Source organism: Pinus tabuliformis, chromosome 2_1 (assembly GCF_031772625.1).
Source record: "Pinus tabuliformis cultivar Carrire ecotype Pingquan chromosome 2_1, CPIR1, whole genome shotgun sequence".
Lineage (NCBI taxonomy): Eukaryota > Viridiplantae > Streptophyta > Pinopsida > Pinales > Pinaceae > Pinus > Pinus tabuliformis.
This window is the reverse complement of record NC_142299.1, coordinates 44,133,099-44,148,420: the sequence shown is the minus strand read 5'-3', so window position 1 is coordinate 44,148,420 and position 15,322 is coordinate 44,133,099. Positions and strand designations below refer to the sequence as shown.

The following is a 15,322-nucleotide window of genomic DNA, read 5'->3' as shown; positions in this document are numbered from 1 at the left end:
CTTTCCTTCCTGCAAATGTTTGAGTCCTTTAACCTTTAACACTTTTACCCTCAACTTGTCTTCTTCAATCTTGCATAGAAACCACAAGTTGTTGAATGGGATAGACTTCTTATCCACATAGATATTGTTACCTTGTTCATCAGTTAATGCATTTAGAACAAAGAGGATTCTCTTCCAGATCTTGCAATTGAGATCTTATGAGGATAACCCTTTATCCCTTGATAACTTCAATTTGTGTAGGTCAGATCTAAGTGATGTGACCTTCTTTATCGCATCTTCAAAGAATAGCTCTACCAGCGTATCGTATATATCTTTTTGATGTCTCCAATACTGCTTTATAGGGATGAGAGATCTTTGACTGATTACATGAGAATCCCTTGAGCCCTTTGATCCCTTTCGATGTATTCAGAGGACACCTTTCCGTTGATATGTTCAATGACTTCACTTTGTTTGAGGACTATGTCTATCCTCCTTTTTCATGCAAGGAATTTTCAATGACCCATCCAACTTATAGATCTCCTTGCACACACGAAGTCACTTTACCAAATTGATTGAAGAATGAAAGATACTTACTTGACAAGTGAAGATGAAATCTTCAACTTGATCACTTTGATGATGGTTGAAGATGTATTAGTGCTCCTTTTGGATGATCTTCTTCCGAATGAAAATGCCCTTCTTCAATAGAGGAGATTGCTCCGTTTATGATGTCAATGCTTTTTAGATCTAGCTTCCTTTGTTGATAATGATAGATGGGGATGTTTTGTTGCTTCCTCTGATGATCTTTTACAAGGATAAGGAGGGGATCCTTGTTGCAATGATGATGACACCTTCTTGCCTTCAAGATACTTCGACTTCTCTCGTAGTGTAGATAAAAAATGCTTCTTGGATTTCGACTTTCTCCAAGATGATGTGATCATCAACTTTAAAGTACTTCGAGCTACCTTGCTTTGTAGATAACTTGATGAGGGTTTTTGTGGTCTTTTGATGATGACTACAAGATCAAAAGCTTTTGTTGTTGTAGACTGCTTCTTTGATCTAGGGTTTTATTCTTCAATGTAGAACTTAATATTTTGCTTTGATAACCTTCGACTTGCTTTGATGCCTTTCTCGAAACTCGATCCTTGAATGTCTCTTTGATTAGATGCCCTTCCTTTGACTTCAACACCTTAGCTTTGATACCATGTTGAGAAATCTAGGGCATTAGTATTAGTTGATTTCTCTTCTTTGGTGATTGCTTGTGAATGCTTTTTACTTGATTAGATTAGGATTTTCTTTACGTTAGATTCTTAGTGTTCTTCTTCATCAAATAGTAACCAATGCAAGAACATAAATAGACAAGAGACACATCATGTAGGCTATGAGCCAGGGCCAAAACCTCTCACTCTTTGAGAGGAAAACCCACACAAATTCTTCTTATAGAGATTCCAATTGACGAATACTTAGACCAAGACCCTTGAACTATTAGCCACTCCAAGACCGCGACACTGCTTCTCTTGACTGTCTTTTCTTCTTCGTGATTCTTCCAAGGAAAACCTCACTGGATCTCCTCCATTCCTTGGAATATTGGGATGGAGAGCAGTTCAACTGCCAATGACAATAGTGGCTGGTAACCCCAAGGAACTGAACCAGATTTGAGTAGTTGACCTATGGCCTCCGTGTTAGCAACATGCCTTGGATAGATTGCACAAATTCTTGGTGCTTCCATTCTAGTTTTCTATATTTACATCATGTGAGATTGAAGACACAAACTGTGAGGTTGCACCAATTCTTGGCTCTTCCATTCTAGTTTCGTATATTTACATCATGTGAGATTAAACACAAACTGTAAAACTTTTGGCAGGGAATTCCTATGATTGATGTCTTCGTTAGATCACTTACACCATCCGTACTACTTTCCTATGTTTACATTATATGCGTTTAACACATATTTTAGAAATTCTGGCAGAGTATTCTCATGATTGATATCGCTAATAGAAATGGCACATATAAGTGTTCACTACATGGAATAAAGGCAAATGGAATTGGGTTCAATCATATGCTACTTTGCCGTTACTTTCTGTAAAATAAATGGCTCCACCATAATACCCAAACTCCTTTTTATATGTTATATGAGGAAATTTGAGGGTTTGACAATATAAGAAGGATGGAGGACCTACTTCTTAGACTTAGGAGAGAAGTCATAAATTACTTATTCCACCAAGCAAACACCTAAAGAGGCAATCAACCATCTTCTACATGCTAAGACACCAAGCTCATGTAGAATACCTTCTGAAGCTACCAAGAAATTCAACACTCCCTCCTAGCAAGGAAGCGATACTTCACCACCCCCAACTTTTCCCTGGAAAACACGAACTTCCCTTTCACTAGAGGATTGGTGAGAATTGTTACCACACAATCTAGCAGGTCCCTAAGGAAGGGAAACCTAAGGAACACGTACTAGACTAAGTAACAACAATGGGACAATAACCCACTGTTATCTCAGTTAAGGTCCCCTGCTTGTTTGGATTTTCACCGATGGGAGGAGTCTGGTAGGAAGGGAGTAACTTAGATTGTATAGATCAATGATTTCGGTATGAAGTGATTCTGCCAAGCCCATTCAAGGAGAGACACAACGATGGCTCAATGCTCCAAGGAAGCTAACACGCTCTCCAAGAAAAGCTTTAAAATGAAGAGATCATGACTTAGGGTTATAGATATGATGATGATAGTAGGCATTCCTAAGGTAAGGACTCTAGGAGATGAGGTAGGACCTCTTAAAGGAGTTCTATGTGATGATTTAACACATCCAAAAGGCTCTTCACTCTCTTTGAGAGACCTAGGAAAGGCTTGTGCTAGACCTAGGGTTTTATGAATAATCATGGGAAGTAATGCTTCAAAGGTATTCACTAGGTCAAGGCAAGGGAGGAGGAAGGGTTTCTTGAGATTTATTCCAACAAATACTATGCTCATACCACCCTCAAGAAGCCACCTATCCTAGGAAATACAAGCTAGGTTTCTAGGGCACAAGAATTTATGGATTGATCACTGTGAGAAATCAACCAAAATTGGAGATCCTCTAGGCAAGAAATTCACTCTCCAAAAAAATTTGCTTGATGCCCTATTTACCCGTCCTCGGAAAGAGGAGCCAAAAATTTAAGGAGAAGAAAAGATGGAGAAGGGAAGGGTTGATCACCAAACGACTTAGGCCAGTGCCTTCTCCCTTGGGTTTATGGAGTCCTAGATGCGTTAGATAAGCCAAATTTGTCCTCAAGGAGGTTCAAAGATGATGCCCTAGCTACAACATTTCAACAATTACCTACTATTAGGACATGGAGTTTCATGAAGAAAAATAACATTCATCACTAGTAACATTCATTGCAAGATCCAACCAAATAGCTTTCAAAATCATCTCCGACAAAATTAGGGCACAATAACTTTTACTTTAATTGCAACAATTACATACATTAGACAATTTGTGAAGAAAGATTTCATCAATGAGAGAACTTACAAAACAACCATGCAATATATCCATCCACATTCAAGAAGTAGCTCCAAGATAAGATAAAAAATCAGTTCCAAATATCATAGTGTATCCAAGATGCTCCAAAAGATCCAAGAGAAAAAGTGTGAAATTGCCTAAGAGGGCCAAAAATCCCAAGTGATGACGATGAGTTCTCACAAATGAGACTCACTTCTATTTACATGAGTCTCATTAAATCGAATTAGCCTAATGAGCCTCCAAAATTATAGAATAATGTGCTAAAAACAAATCTTGGTTACAAGCCAACCAAGTAGCTATCACAAGTTATGAATTACCATCCATGTGCAAGCCGAGTTGATGACATCATGATGATGTAGGGCCGTTGGAGGGTCACGTTCAGTCCTCTAAGTGCCATGATGAGAGAGAGGGCTCCAATAAAGATGAATTAGGGTATGGCCCCTTATTTTTAATGAAAGTCATCATGTTTTGCCCCAAAGAAAAGCCTAATTCTTTTCCATGAAACTGCTAGTTTGATGGGTCTCTAGATGAAAGAAAAGGCTGTAGAATGCTCCAAATGAAGGCTCTGACGATGTTGCCTTCCCTGCCAAGTATCTAAGGTGAGACAAATCTCCTCTGGGCCTTGGATCAACTGCCATAATAATGCTAAGCCAGTGGGGGCACATTGGTCCAAGTCCATCTCGTAAATAATGAGGGGCACTGAACAAACTGTTGAAGGTACTAAGGGTGCCCATGGCATGAAATGATGCCCTAACACATGATGGAGTCCAATGGCTCTCTATGCATCCCCTCTGAGTGTCAATATATCCTCTTATGGGCTTGGGCCATAGTTATGTTGCCTAACTAGTGATGAAATCTCCTGTCAATTACACATAAGATCCAATGTGCCTCCTCACCATCAGGTAAAATAATTCATTAGTGCATCTAAGTGAACCAAGCTTGTTAATCAAGGGCACATTGAGACTTCATAATGGGCTTCCCTTCCAAATTTGGGGCTTTAAGCTTGTAATAGTGTTACTTCCCGAGGTAAGAGTGGCTAATAAACAACCCTATTGGTCGTTCCCAGCCCCTAAAGGGAAAGAAAGGTCCAAGGTAGATCCTTCAATTGATAGGGGTCATGTGAACACTGATGAGATGGATAGGGACACACGGGTCTCAAAGCCAAATGCCATGGGTTCAAGGATGGTAAGGGATGTCCACATATTTAGGTGTATAGATGTAGGAGGGAGCAATTGTAGATACATGAGTTACCCTAGCCTTTGTTTTTCCACCCTTCTTCATTTGGCTTTTGCCTTTCCTTGGTTTTTCTTTGTATTACTGCTTGGGGCTCCATGAGATGAGAGCATCTTGTGTATGATATAAGCAGTTCATCGCCCACCATGGGTTGGGATGTGAATGGGTTCCTTAATGATGTGGGGGCACTCATGGGGCTCGATGAACCAGGGTAATGGCTATAATGATAAGGGGTAGAGCTCATGTTTGGATTTTGCCACACGTTATCTTATTGTCCCAACCATCTTTTGTATTTTAGAATATTGTTTTCTTTTGTTTCTTGCTTGTAGCCATGATATGCTTTTAATGTTCTTTTAGCTGCATCAACCTTTGGGGCAACATTTCCAAGCTTGACGCAGACATGTGGACAAGGGGACGGGGTGTACCAGTGCCTTATGGACCCAATGGACATGTGGACCTAGAGAGGGAAAATGATGAAACAGGGCTTCTAATGTGCGGAGGGGAGTGAAAATGTGGAACACGAAAACAGGGTTGTGCCACCAAAATTGGGGTTTCCCAAGTAGTGCCCTTCCTAAAGTCATATGCCAATAGGGGAGATCCCATGGGACTAGGATTGAGGATTGACCCCCCCCATTTAAGGTGAGGGAACAAAACTACAGTCAAAACCCTTCCTTCTTCCAAGTCACCCAATAATCCATGCCCAAAGTGCCCAAGGGAAAAGAAGCATAAGCACTCGATTGCACAATGAAAAAGATCCTTTTAGGATTGGATTGCGCACCTTCAAACATATGCTCTCGATAGATCGGAGAGGGGACATATGACTAGCTCAGGGAGTGGAGATCAAATTGCACAATATATCGGCTATATTAGTGGTTGTCAAGGGTTGTTGGCTGTTGTTTGAAGACAAATGTAGGAGAAAAATTCTCCTAGGGGGTCATGCACTTTTTGTGGGTAACATGATTATCTGCTACTTGCTCCTTTGTGGAAATACAATCTCACAACACCTCTCTAGACCCTATCTTTGATGAAGTGATATTTGATCTCTATATGTTTGGACTTATCATGAAACACATGAGTTTTAGAGAGCTTAATGCAACTCTGATTATCATAGCGAATCGCTGTGGGCCCCAATTCGAGACCAAATAACCATGTGAGCATCTTGCAAAGCCATATGACCTCACAATTCGCCAAGCTCGTTGCTGTGGACTTTGCCTCAGCTGAGCTAAGTGCCTATGATTGTTGCTCCCTGCTACACCACGAGATTATCACTGATTCCAAGTTGAAACAAAACCCATACGTGGATTTTATGTCCACATCACTCAATTCAAAACTAGTCAGTTTGAATTATAAACTTGTCAAACTTTCTACTTCATTAGGTAGAGGTATGTAACCGATAGAAAAATTAGTTTTAATGGCCGCAGGCTAGGGTTTTTCCATAAACTGGCTGATTTATGAAGGAACTGGTCGTTTTTCCATAAACCAGCTGGTTCCGTCATAAAACGCTCGATTTATTGTCAATTAGGCAATGGACCTCATAGAAGTTACTTTTGTGTGTTTTAAAGCGGTTTTGAGGGAAACTAGGGGCTATTTCCCTCCAAAAATAGCCCCTCCAAGCCTTTAAATGGATGTCTCCCCTCTCATTTGCTTCACACATCTCATTTGGAGTTTTTGTGAGCTTCATTGTGAGTTTGGAGAGCGCTGAGATTTTGCTAGAGTAGTGGAACAACAAAGAGTTTGGGTTGAGTAGCACCCACCATGCCTCCAAAAGTCAAGGATACTGCATGAGCTCATTGTGATATGATTGATGGAAAAATGGTTTGCAAATATTGCCAAAAGTCTATTGAAGGAGGGGGTATTTATAGGTTTTGTCAGGCCAGGGTAGCTCCACATTGAACAAGAGAGAAAACTGAGTGATCTTATTCATTAGGTAACTCATGTTTATATACAAAAATAAAAACGGATCAGTTCATCTTCTAGATGACTGTCCAGTTCACCCATCCGTTTCGGATTAGGTGTCAACATTCCCCCCCTTAATCTGAAGGGATGTTGGTGAGTCCAAGCATCGTTCTGAATCTTTCAAGCTTTTCTCTTCCAAGCGCTTTGGTGAAGATGTCTGCAATTTGCTCGTTTGTGGAACAATGACGGAGATGGATTGTTTTGGCCTCAACATGATGTCGGATCAGATGATATTTAGTATTGATGTGCTTAGTACGATCATGGAACTTTGGATTCTTGGCCAACTTTATTGCAGATGTGTTATCAATCATGAGTGGAGTAGATTGTATTTGTTTTACTTGCAAATCTTCAAGAATTTTCCTGAGCCACACAATTTCTTTCGTTGCTTCAGCTGTTGCCACGTATTCTGCTTCTGTTGTGGAATCTGCTGGTACTGATTGTTTGTGTGATCTCCAGGAGACAACTCCTGATCCAAGACTCATAGCATATCCTGAAGTAGATACCCCAGTTTCTTTGTCTCCATCGAAGTCTGAATCAGAGTATCCAATCAAGTTGAAGTCGTCCACCTGTGTATACTTGATTCCAAGGTCTTGAGTTCCCTTCAAGTACCTTAGAACTCTTTTTGCAGCAGACCAATGTCCCTCACAAGGCTTTTGCATAAACCTGGAGAGGATTCCAACAGCAAATGAAATGTCTGGTCTGGTAGTAGTGAGGTAGATGAGACTTCCTACAAGCTGTCTATACTTTGTTGCATCCTCAAACTCCTTTCCTTCAATAGATGTGAGCTTCAAGTTTTGTTCCATTGGAGTAGAAAGGGGATTGCACTCTGTCATGCCAAATCTGTTTAACAAATCTCCAATGTATTTCTTTTGAGAAAGAAATATGGACTTTGGATGTTGGGTTACTTCAATGCCAAGATAGTAATGAACATAGCCCAAATCAGTCATTTCAAAATTTTTTCCTAATTCTTTCTTTATGGATGCAATATAGCTTTCATTGTTCCCTGTCATTAAAAGATCGTCTACATATACCACAAGATATACAACTGTTTTGCCAACTTTCTTGACAAATAAAGTTGCATCATCAAGATCAAAATGTTTGAAGTTGAGTTTCAGAAGATGCTCAGTTAGTTTTTCATACCAGGCTCGTGGTGCTTGTTTGAGGCCATACAAGGACTTCACAAGTTTGCATACTTTGTGTTCATGTCCTTTCACAGCAAATCCTTCAGGCTGGGACATAAAAACATTCTCTTTTAGATCTCCATTCAAGAATGCAGTTTTTACATCCATTTGATGGACTTTCCAACCGTTCTGAGCAGCTAGTGCAAAGAGTGTCCGGATGGTGGCCCATTTTGCTGTGGGAGCAAAAGTTTCCTCATAATCGACCCCTTCCTTCTGTGCAAAACCTTTTGCCACAAGCCTAGCTTTGTGCTTGTCAAGTGAGCCATCAGCTTTGTACTTGTTCTTGTAGACCCACTTGCAGCCAATTGGTTTGGTTCCAAATGGAGGATCAACCAGCTTCCAAGTGCCATTCTTTATGAGGGCATCATACTCCTTCTGCATCGCTTCTTTCCATTCATCATGAGAAGCAACTTCTTTGAAGGAAGTTGGTTCAAAATCTGTAGACAAGTTCAATTCACAATCATAAGTAACATCCATATCAACAGGTGAATTAGAGTTATCTACATCACCTCCATCTTGTCGGTTTGTATTTCTGGTTCCTGTTTTTCCAATTTCATCAGGATGAACACTTTCAAGTGTCTTTGTCAGCCACTTTGGGGGACCTTTCTGAGATGGTCCAGGCTGTTCTGTTGATTGAGTTGGGACTGAATCAAGATTAAGTCTCCCAATTCTATCCATTACATCACTTAAAGCATCATCCGTTGTTGGAGTGTCATGCAGGGGAGATTGTTCTTCAGAAGAAGATTCCACATGCTGATCTAGTATAGGAATCCCCCCTTCAAGATGTGGAATCTGATTATCAAACTCTTGGAATGATTTCGGTTTTGTGAATCTATCCAAGCGATCAAGTTGCCGCTCAACAACACTGTCAGATTTGGATGATTCAAGAAAAATGACATCTCTAGATAAAACAAACTTTTTATTTACTTCATCATAGAGGCGGTATGCTTTAGATGTGTTTGAATACCCCAGGAAGATAAACTTACGACTTCTAGCACCAAGTTTGTTTCTATGTACCTTTGGTATTAAAGCATAACAGGTGGAACCGAATATCCTGAGATGTTTTACCGAAGGAACATGTCCATACCACAATTCATAAGGAGTCTTGTTTCTTATAGCACTAGATGGACATCTATTCTTTATATATGCAACACATAGAACAGCATCAGCCCAAAACATTGTCTTTACATTTTTGAAGAAAAGCATGGATCGTACCATATTCAAAATTGTTCTGTTCATTCTTTTAGCTACACCATTCTGTTGAGGATTATAAGGCACAATTGTTTGATGTTTAATCCCATGTTGGCGAAGATAGTGTTTAAATTCATTTGATGTATATTCTTTTCCATTATCAGTGCGAATAGACCCAATATGAGATTGTGCATCATTTTCAATCCACTTATGAAAATTCTTGAATGTTTGAAAAGCATCAGATTTGTTCTTCAATAAGTAAACCCAACACATTCTGGTGTAATCATCAATAAATGTCATGATATATTTATTTCCATTTGCAGAAGGAACAGGCATTGGACCACATAAATCTGAATGAATAAGTTCAAGCTTCCTATGTGCTCTTGAATGTGAATCATGAAAAGGCTGTTTGCTATGCTTTCCTAGAATGCAAGCATCACATTGTTTATGTTTTCTAGGAATTGTAGGCAAACCAGCAACACCATTTTTCTTCAACAAGCGGAGACTAGCATAGTTTAAATGTCCAAATCTAGCATGCCATAATAAACTTGATGGAAGTGTACCTTCTTCATGATGAGAAATATATGAAAAATGTTGTGCATGAGCAGAGGTTCCTTGCAGTTTAAGAAGTCTTTCTTCTTCTATACCCCTCATGACAAGTGAATGGTCAGATGCCTTTCTTACCTCAAGCTTTCCATCAAACATATGAATGGAGTGACCTTGCTGGCGGATGTGGACCAGGGACAGCAAGTTTCTCTTGAGCTGTGGGAGATATAGAACATGATCCAGAAGAAAGTCTGGAAGACCAGGCAGTTTAAGCCTGATTGTGCCAAGCCCTGATGGCTTGATTTTTGACTGATCTGCAAAGTATACTGCTCCATCAACATTGTCAGAGAACTCTTCAAAAAAATCTTTCCTATGAGTCATATGACAGGTTGCTCCTGAATCAAGCAACCAGTCATTTTTCGAAGAAGTAAGTGAAGCATTAAACAGATCTTCATTTACTCCAATGTTACATTGTGCCTCAATATAGTGAGCGGATTCAGATGCTTTACCTTTGTCTGTGTCATCAGTTTTACCTTTCTGCTGATTTCTTCTCTGCTCAATCTTTTCCCATGGTAGCTTGCATGTAGAAGCATCATGAGATCCATTTCGTTTGTAGCGAATGCAATGTAAGTCTGCCTTTTTTGCTTGAGAATGTCTGCCCCCCCTGCCTCTGAAATATCTTCTTCTTTCTCTTGAATGCATTCTGTAAAAAAATACTTCTGCTAAAAAAACTTCTACTGATGTACAGTGAAAAGAGCAAATACTTTACTGTTTCTTCAAAGCCCTCCAAAGATCCTCATAAATTCATAAAAAATTTCAATGTATTGTAAATACACCAGCATGCAATCAACGCACATACAATCTCAGTTGCAACATATATAAATTCAACGCACAACAACATGGACCATCATATACCATTCAAGGCAGCAGAATCTATTACTGTAAACGCACTTGTTTTTCTACAAGTCCGAAAGGACTTCTCCACAGAACCGAATCACCACAGGATCAAAATCTGAAAGAGATCCTCGCAACACAGCCACATGTACAGTGTTAAGTTGACTTGACTTTTGTTGTCAACAGACTGCATCTCTGCACCATTCAACTGTTCTTGAACAACAGCGACATCAATTCATTTACATGCACTCTACCCAATAACTATTTCTTCATAAAAAAAAAAAACGACTTCTCAAATTCTGCCAGCCTCAACTCGCAGATTCCATCACTCCACAAAATACAAATTGCGCAAAACTGCGTCTCAAATACAAATTGCACAAAATGCAAATACAAATTGCACAAAATGCAAACTGCGTCTCAAATAGCTGGTAAACTCAAATTTGTAGCATAGCTTGGCTCCTTATCAAACTGCGCCACTTCATTTATATGCTGATTTGCATAACTCCATATTAAGTAATCAGTTTCACCTTCAGAGTTCAACCCAAACTACGCTTTCCAGATAGCAGGTAGCCTCCAGATTCGTCACAATGATTGATATGCAGTTTTGTCGGGCTTTGGGAGAAGAAAAGCGGCTATGGCATATGCCTTTTAGAGACAACTTCAAACTTTTAAGCAGTCAAAAACATCACAATGAGTTGGACAAAGAATGAGCGGATACCATGAGCGGATTGTTAAATTTTAAACAACTTTAGAACCACAGTGGGCAACAACGAATTTCCTTTTAGTTCCCCGTTCCTCCATCACAACAGCATCATCTCTAACTTTTTGAAATAGTGCTGGCAAATTTTTCAACACTGTATCGACAAAGATACATCAAAGATCTCGATTACAAGGTATTTGGTGTTAAAGAACTTGAAGCGTCAGGCATTCACGCGCAGAGAGGGGCAGCGTTGAATACCATTCACTGTCAGGCACCAGTATTCATGCGTAGAGAGGCAGCAAAGCAAAAAAAAGTATAACAACGCTTCTATGCATTCATCAACGCTCAGGTAAAAAACGCATCAACGCTCAGATGTATTGCACATTCAGTAGGGCAGAGGGCGCAGTGTCAGGGCAGAGAATGAAACGCATGACAGAGGCAGCGCTCAGGTATGAGCAGCTCTCAGGACAGCAGGAGTTACAGCTATTTCTGGGACCTGTGCTCTGATACCATGTCAGGCCAGGGTAACTCCACATTGAACAAGAGAGAAAACTGAGTGATCTTATTCATTAGGTAACTCATGTTTATATACAAAAATAAAAACGGATCAGTTCATCTTCTAGATGACTGTCCAGTTCACCCATCCGTTTCGGATTAGGTGTCAACAGGTTTAAAACACTTGGCTGGGAAAAGAGGCCAAGTAAAGCCATGTAGAGCACCAAATGAAGTAATGGGGCATGGTAGGGCAGAATACCTTAAGAAGTTTGAGACTCAACCAACTAAGGAGTTTGTGGCTCATCCACTTGAAAATTTTGAGACTCAACCAATTGAGTTTGATCATGATGAGAAGTGGTCATGTGGATCACTGAAATGTAGACTTATAGTAGGCTAATGGTCGCATAGCTTGTAGCATTGCTTTTATGACTCAACATGATCACTTGAAAAGTTTGTGAACCCCAAGCTAGTGGCCCCATAGGCTAGTGGATGAGTTTGTGACTCCTCCACTTGAAAAATTTGAGACTCAACCGAGTTTGATCATGATGAGAAGTGATCATGTTGATCACTGATATGTAGACTTATAAAAGGCTAGTGGTCCCATAGCTTGTAGCATATGTATTTTGTTGTTGATATTTATTGTACTCGGCGCCATTTTGATATATTCACCTTTACATGGTAAATAGATGAATAAACTTTGCATATTTTGTCTCTATTGGTTTGTAATCATGGTTTTAAATCTTAAAAATAGTTTTTTTTGATTAAAATTTAATTGTTTCATGTATTTTTTTAAAGACCGGTTCATTGAGATCTGACTAGTCCTGGTTTGACCGGTTCTGGTTAGAAACCCCGTTTGATAGGTGGATCGGTCCGATCACCGGTTCCCGTTTCGAATACTATGATTCTGGGATATCATGTGTCCAGAGCCTGAACAATTTATTTGTAAAATTGCTTAAACGATTGTGAAACAACAAAGTAGAATGGAGCAAATTTATGAATTCTTCTTAGTACACTGTAATAATGAATAAATTGTAAGATTTGGTAGCACCTACTTACAATAACATGATACATAGACTGCAATTGTAAGCCTAAGACATTACTAGAGTGCACTTGCAACCATAGGAATATGCCCCTTAATCTTAATAGATGAATATAACTAAATGTGGCAATTCCTTGGAAGTGAAGAAGATCTATTTATACCCTATATAGAGTTACCAAATCCCTAATGTCATGACCCTTTAAAAATGTCAACAATTATCCCCTAATTATCCCTTAATTAATATATAATAAAGTGGCTTAAATGTAACTTACAATTGGCCATCTTCTATACGTTATGTCTTTCTTGATCTTGATCAAAAGTTTGGTATATTATATATCATTGCAATTGTCTTGTATGAACTTTACAATAGTGCCCTCAGTAAGATGACTCACAGATGTAGGATAGAGATATAAGTGGGAAAATGGACTACACCTTTATAAATTTATAGGATATAAGTTGTGACTATGAGTACGGTAGTTTTGTCTTGGTGTTTGTATACTAAATACAAAAAATTGTATCTTACTTCGTTAGAGAGAGGACATGTCATTTTCCTAAGATGTTTACACCTAAATTTTATTGTGTCTGAATAACATGTTGCATTTGAATATGGTTCCACTAAACTTGGAGTCATAATGATGGACTATCTGTTGAAGACTAAAGTAAAGGTCAAAATATCTGTTCATATGGTAAATGCCAGGTAGAAGGTGGCTAATTTCAAAGCTTTACAAATCAGTCTGAGTTGACTCAAACTTGGTTAACTTTTCTGAGTTGATAGTTGAGTGTACTGTCTTGTCTGGTAGGTTAGTTTTGGAGGGTTAGTTTGGTACTGAACTGGCTGAGTCGAAGCATGACTTGGTTGATTTGGCACCAAACAACCCCTGATGTGGTTGGTTCTTAGCTGGTTTGGTACCAAACTGACCCAACTCAACTGTGTGCACACCTACTTGCTTGGGTCAGTCGTGGATCCCACCGTTGCAGAGTGCGGCTGGTTTGGTAGCAAAGTGGCCCAACTTCGCCTAGTCTGTATCTAGTTGGCGGAGTCAGTCTTGGGTGCCACTGCTGTGGATTATGGATGAAAAATTCAGTTAAAAAAAAAATACCAAAAACTTAATTTGTAACTATCTAAATGCTACAAAAATACTACAAAAGAGACCCTTTCCCGCACTATTTGCTTCATGCTTCTCTCATTGAGCATTTGTGAGCATTGGAGTAGTGTTGAAGAGCAATTATCTCTGCCACGTATGTTAAATAGTTAAATGGTAAATCTGTCCCTGTTTTTCTTTCTCATTAAATTGTAGATCTGAAATCTGTCTTTAAGGTTTTATACTTTCAGCCTTCTACTAGTTTGAAGTTGGAACTTTGCACGTTAGGAATTTAAGATAGGGTTTTCAATGTTGCATATTTTAATTCACAAATTGGAATTTTACCATGATCCCAAGAGTCAAAGACCTTGCATGGATCCTTGCTGATCTTGCTGATAATGAGATGTTTTGCACATATTGCAAGAAACGCATAAAAAGGGTGTTTTGGGGGATGTGGGTGGGGAAGTTGGGGAGCAGGATTTGTAGGTTGAAAGAACATTTGGCTGGTATAAGAAGCCGAGATGCCCCATGCATGCCACCATTAGAGGATATTGGGCAGCTTAGATTCAAATAAAAATATTGGGTTGTGAAATTGACCATTTTGATGTATTCACCCTTTCATTTAAATTTAAATATTTTATGTATTTTCTAGTAAACTGAGTAATTGAAATCCAGATCGGCCCAAAGTCATTCCGACTTGGAGTTGACCTTTGACTGATTCCAAATCCAAGTTTGAGTTTTAAAAGATTATTTACACTCCTCGAGGTGGGGGAAAAGTGTCCACATAAATTTTTAATTGTTTAATTAGTGGTTCTAAATTGGTATTTTGATTTGCTGTGTTAAAGGTTTTCGATTCATATTATTTGGAAAGAGTGTTACAAAGTATTGACTCTATTTTTTTGGTGAAACATTGTAGAGTTGCCCATTCATAATATTCTTCAGATGCCAGCATTATCGCCGACTATGGTATGCACAAAACTAGGTGAAAAGCAGACAATTTTGATGGTCTGTAGAAATAATTTAGATGAGCAACTTGTGAAAGTAATGTTAAGTTTTTTTGGATGTTGGAAAAAAACACTATTTGTCGTTCTTCTTGTCGAATCATGAATATGGTTTCTAAGCATGTTTCAATGTGTAATCTTGCTCTGTAGGATAAAGGGAATATTTCTTCTTGGAAAAAGAATGAAGGAGATAAGGTGAATTTCAATTGTGTTTGTTTGTATTGCATTGTCTCTCTAATTGCGGACCAGTGGATATGTCTTGGTTCCCTTCTGGTTTCATTGAATTGGCTTCTATGATAAGATTGCTTTTTATGTATTCCACATTAGAATATTTGTATATGATGATCTGCATCGATTCACTTTTTTCTTTCCTATTTGCAACATTCTCAAATATGTAATGATTCTTTTGGTTGTGTCTAGATAGAAGCAGGTGATGTGATCTGCGACATAGAGACTGACAAAGCAACTCTTGATTTTGAGTCAATGGAAGAGGGGTAATCATCTACTCCTGCTATATTTCTACTTC

The 15,322-nt window shown here is 39.0% G+C and overlaps 1 protein-coding gene across 1 annotated transcript in view; it reads left to right on the top strand.

The window, feature by feature from the left end:
• Nucleotides 1–15,322, top strand: part of LTA3 (Dihydrolipoamide acetyltransferase, long form protein) — a 240,140-nt gene that overhangs the window by 30,999 nt on the left and 193,819 nt on the right. The window contains exons 3-5 of the mRNA XM_089402121.1: nt 14,712–14,761; nt 14,947–14,991; nt 15,217–15,290. Of these exons, the coding sequence (XP_089258247.1) occupies nt 14,712–14,761; nt 14,947–14,991; nt 15,217–15,290 (169 nt within the window). The remainder of the gene's footprint in view (nt 1–14,711; nt 14,762–14,946; nt 14,992–15,216; nt 15,291–15,322) is intronic.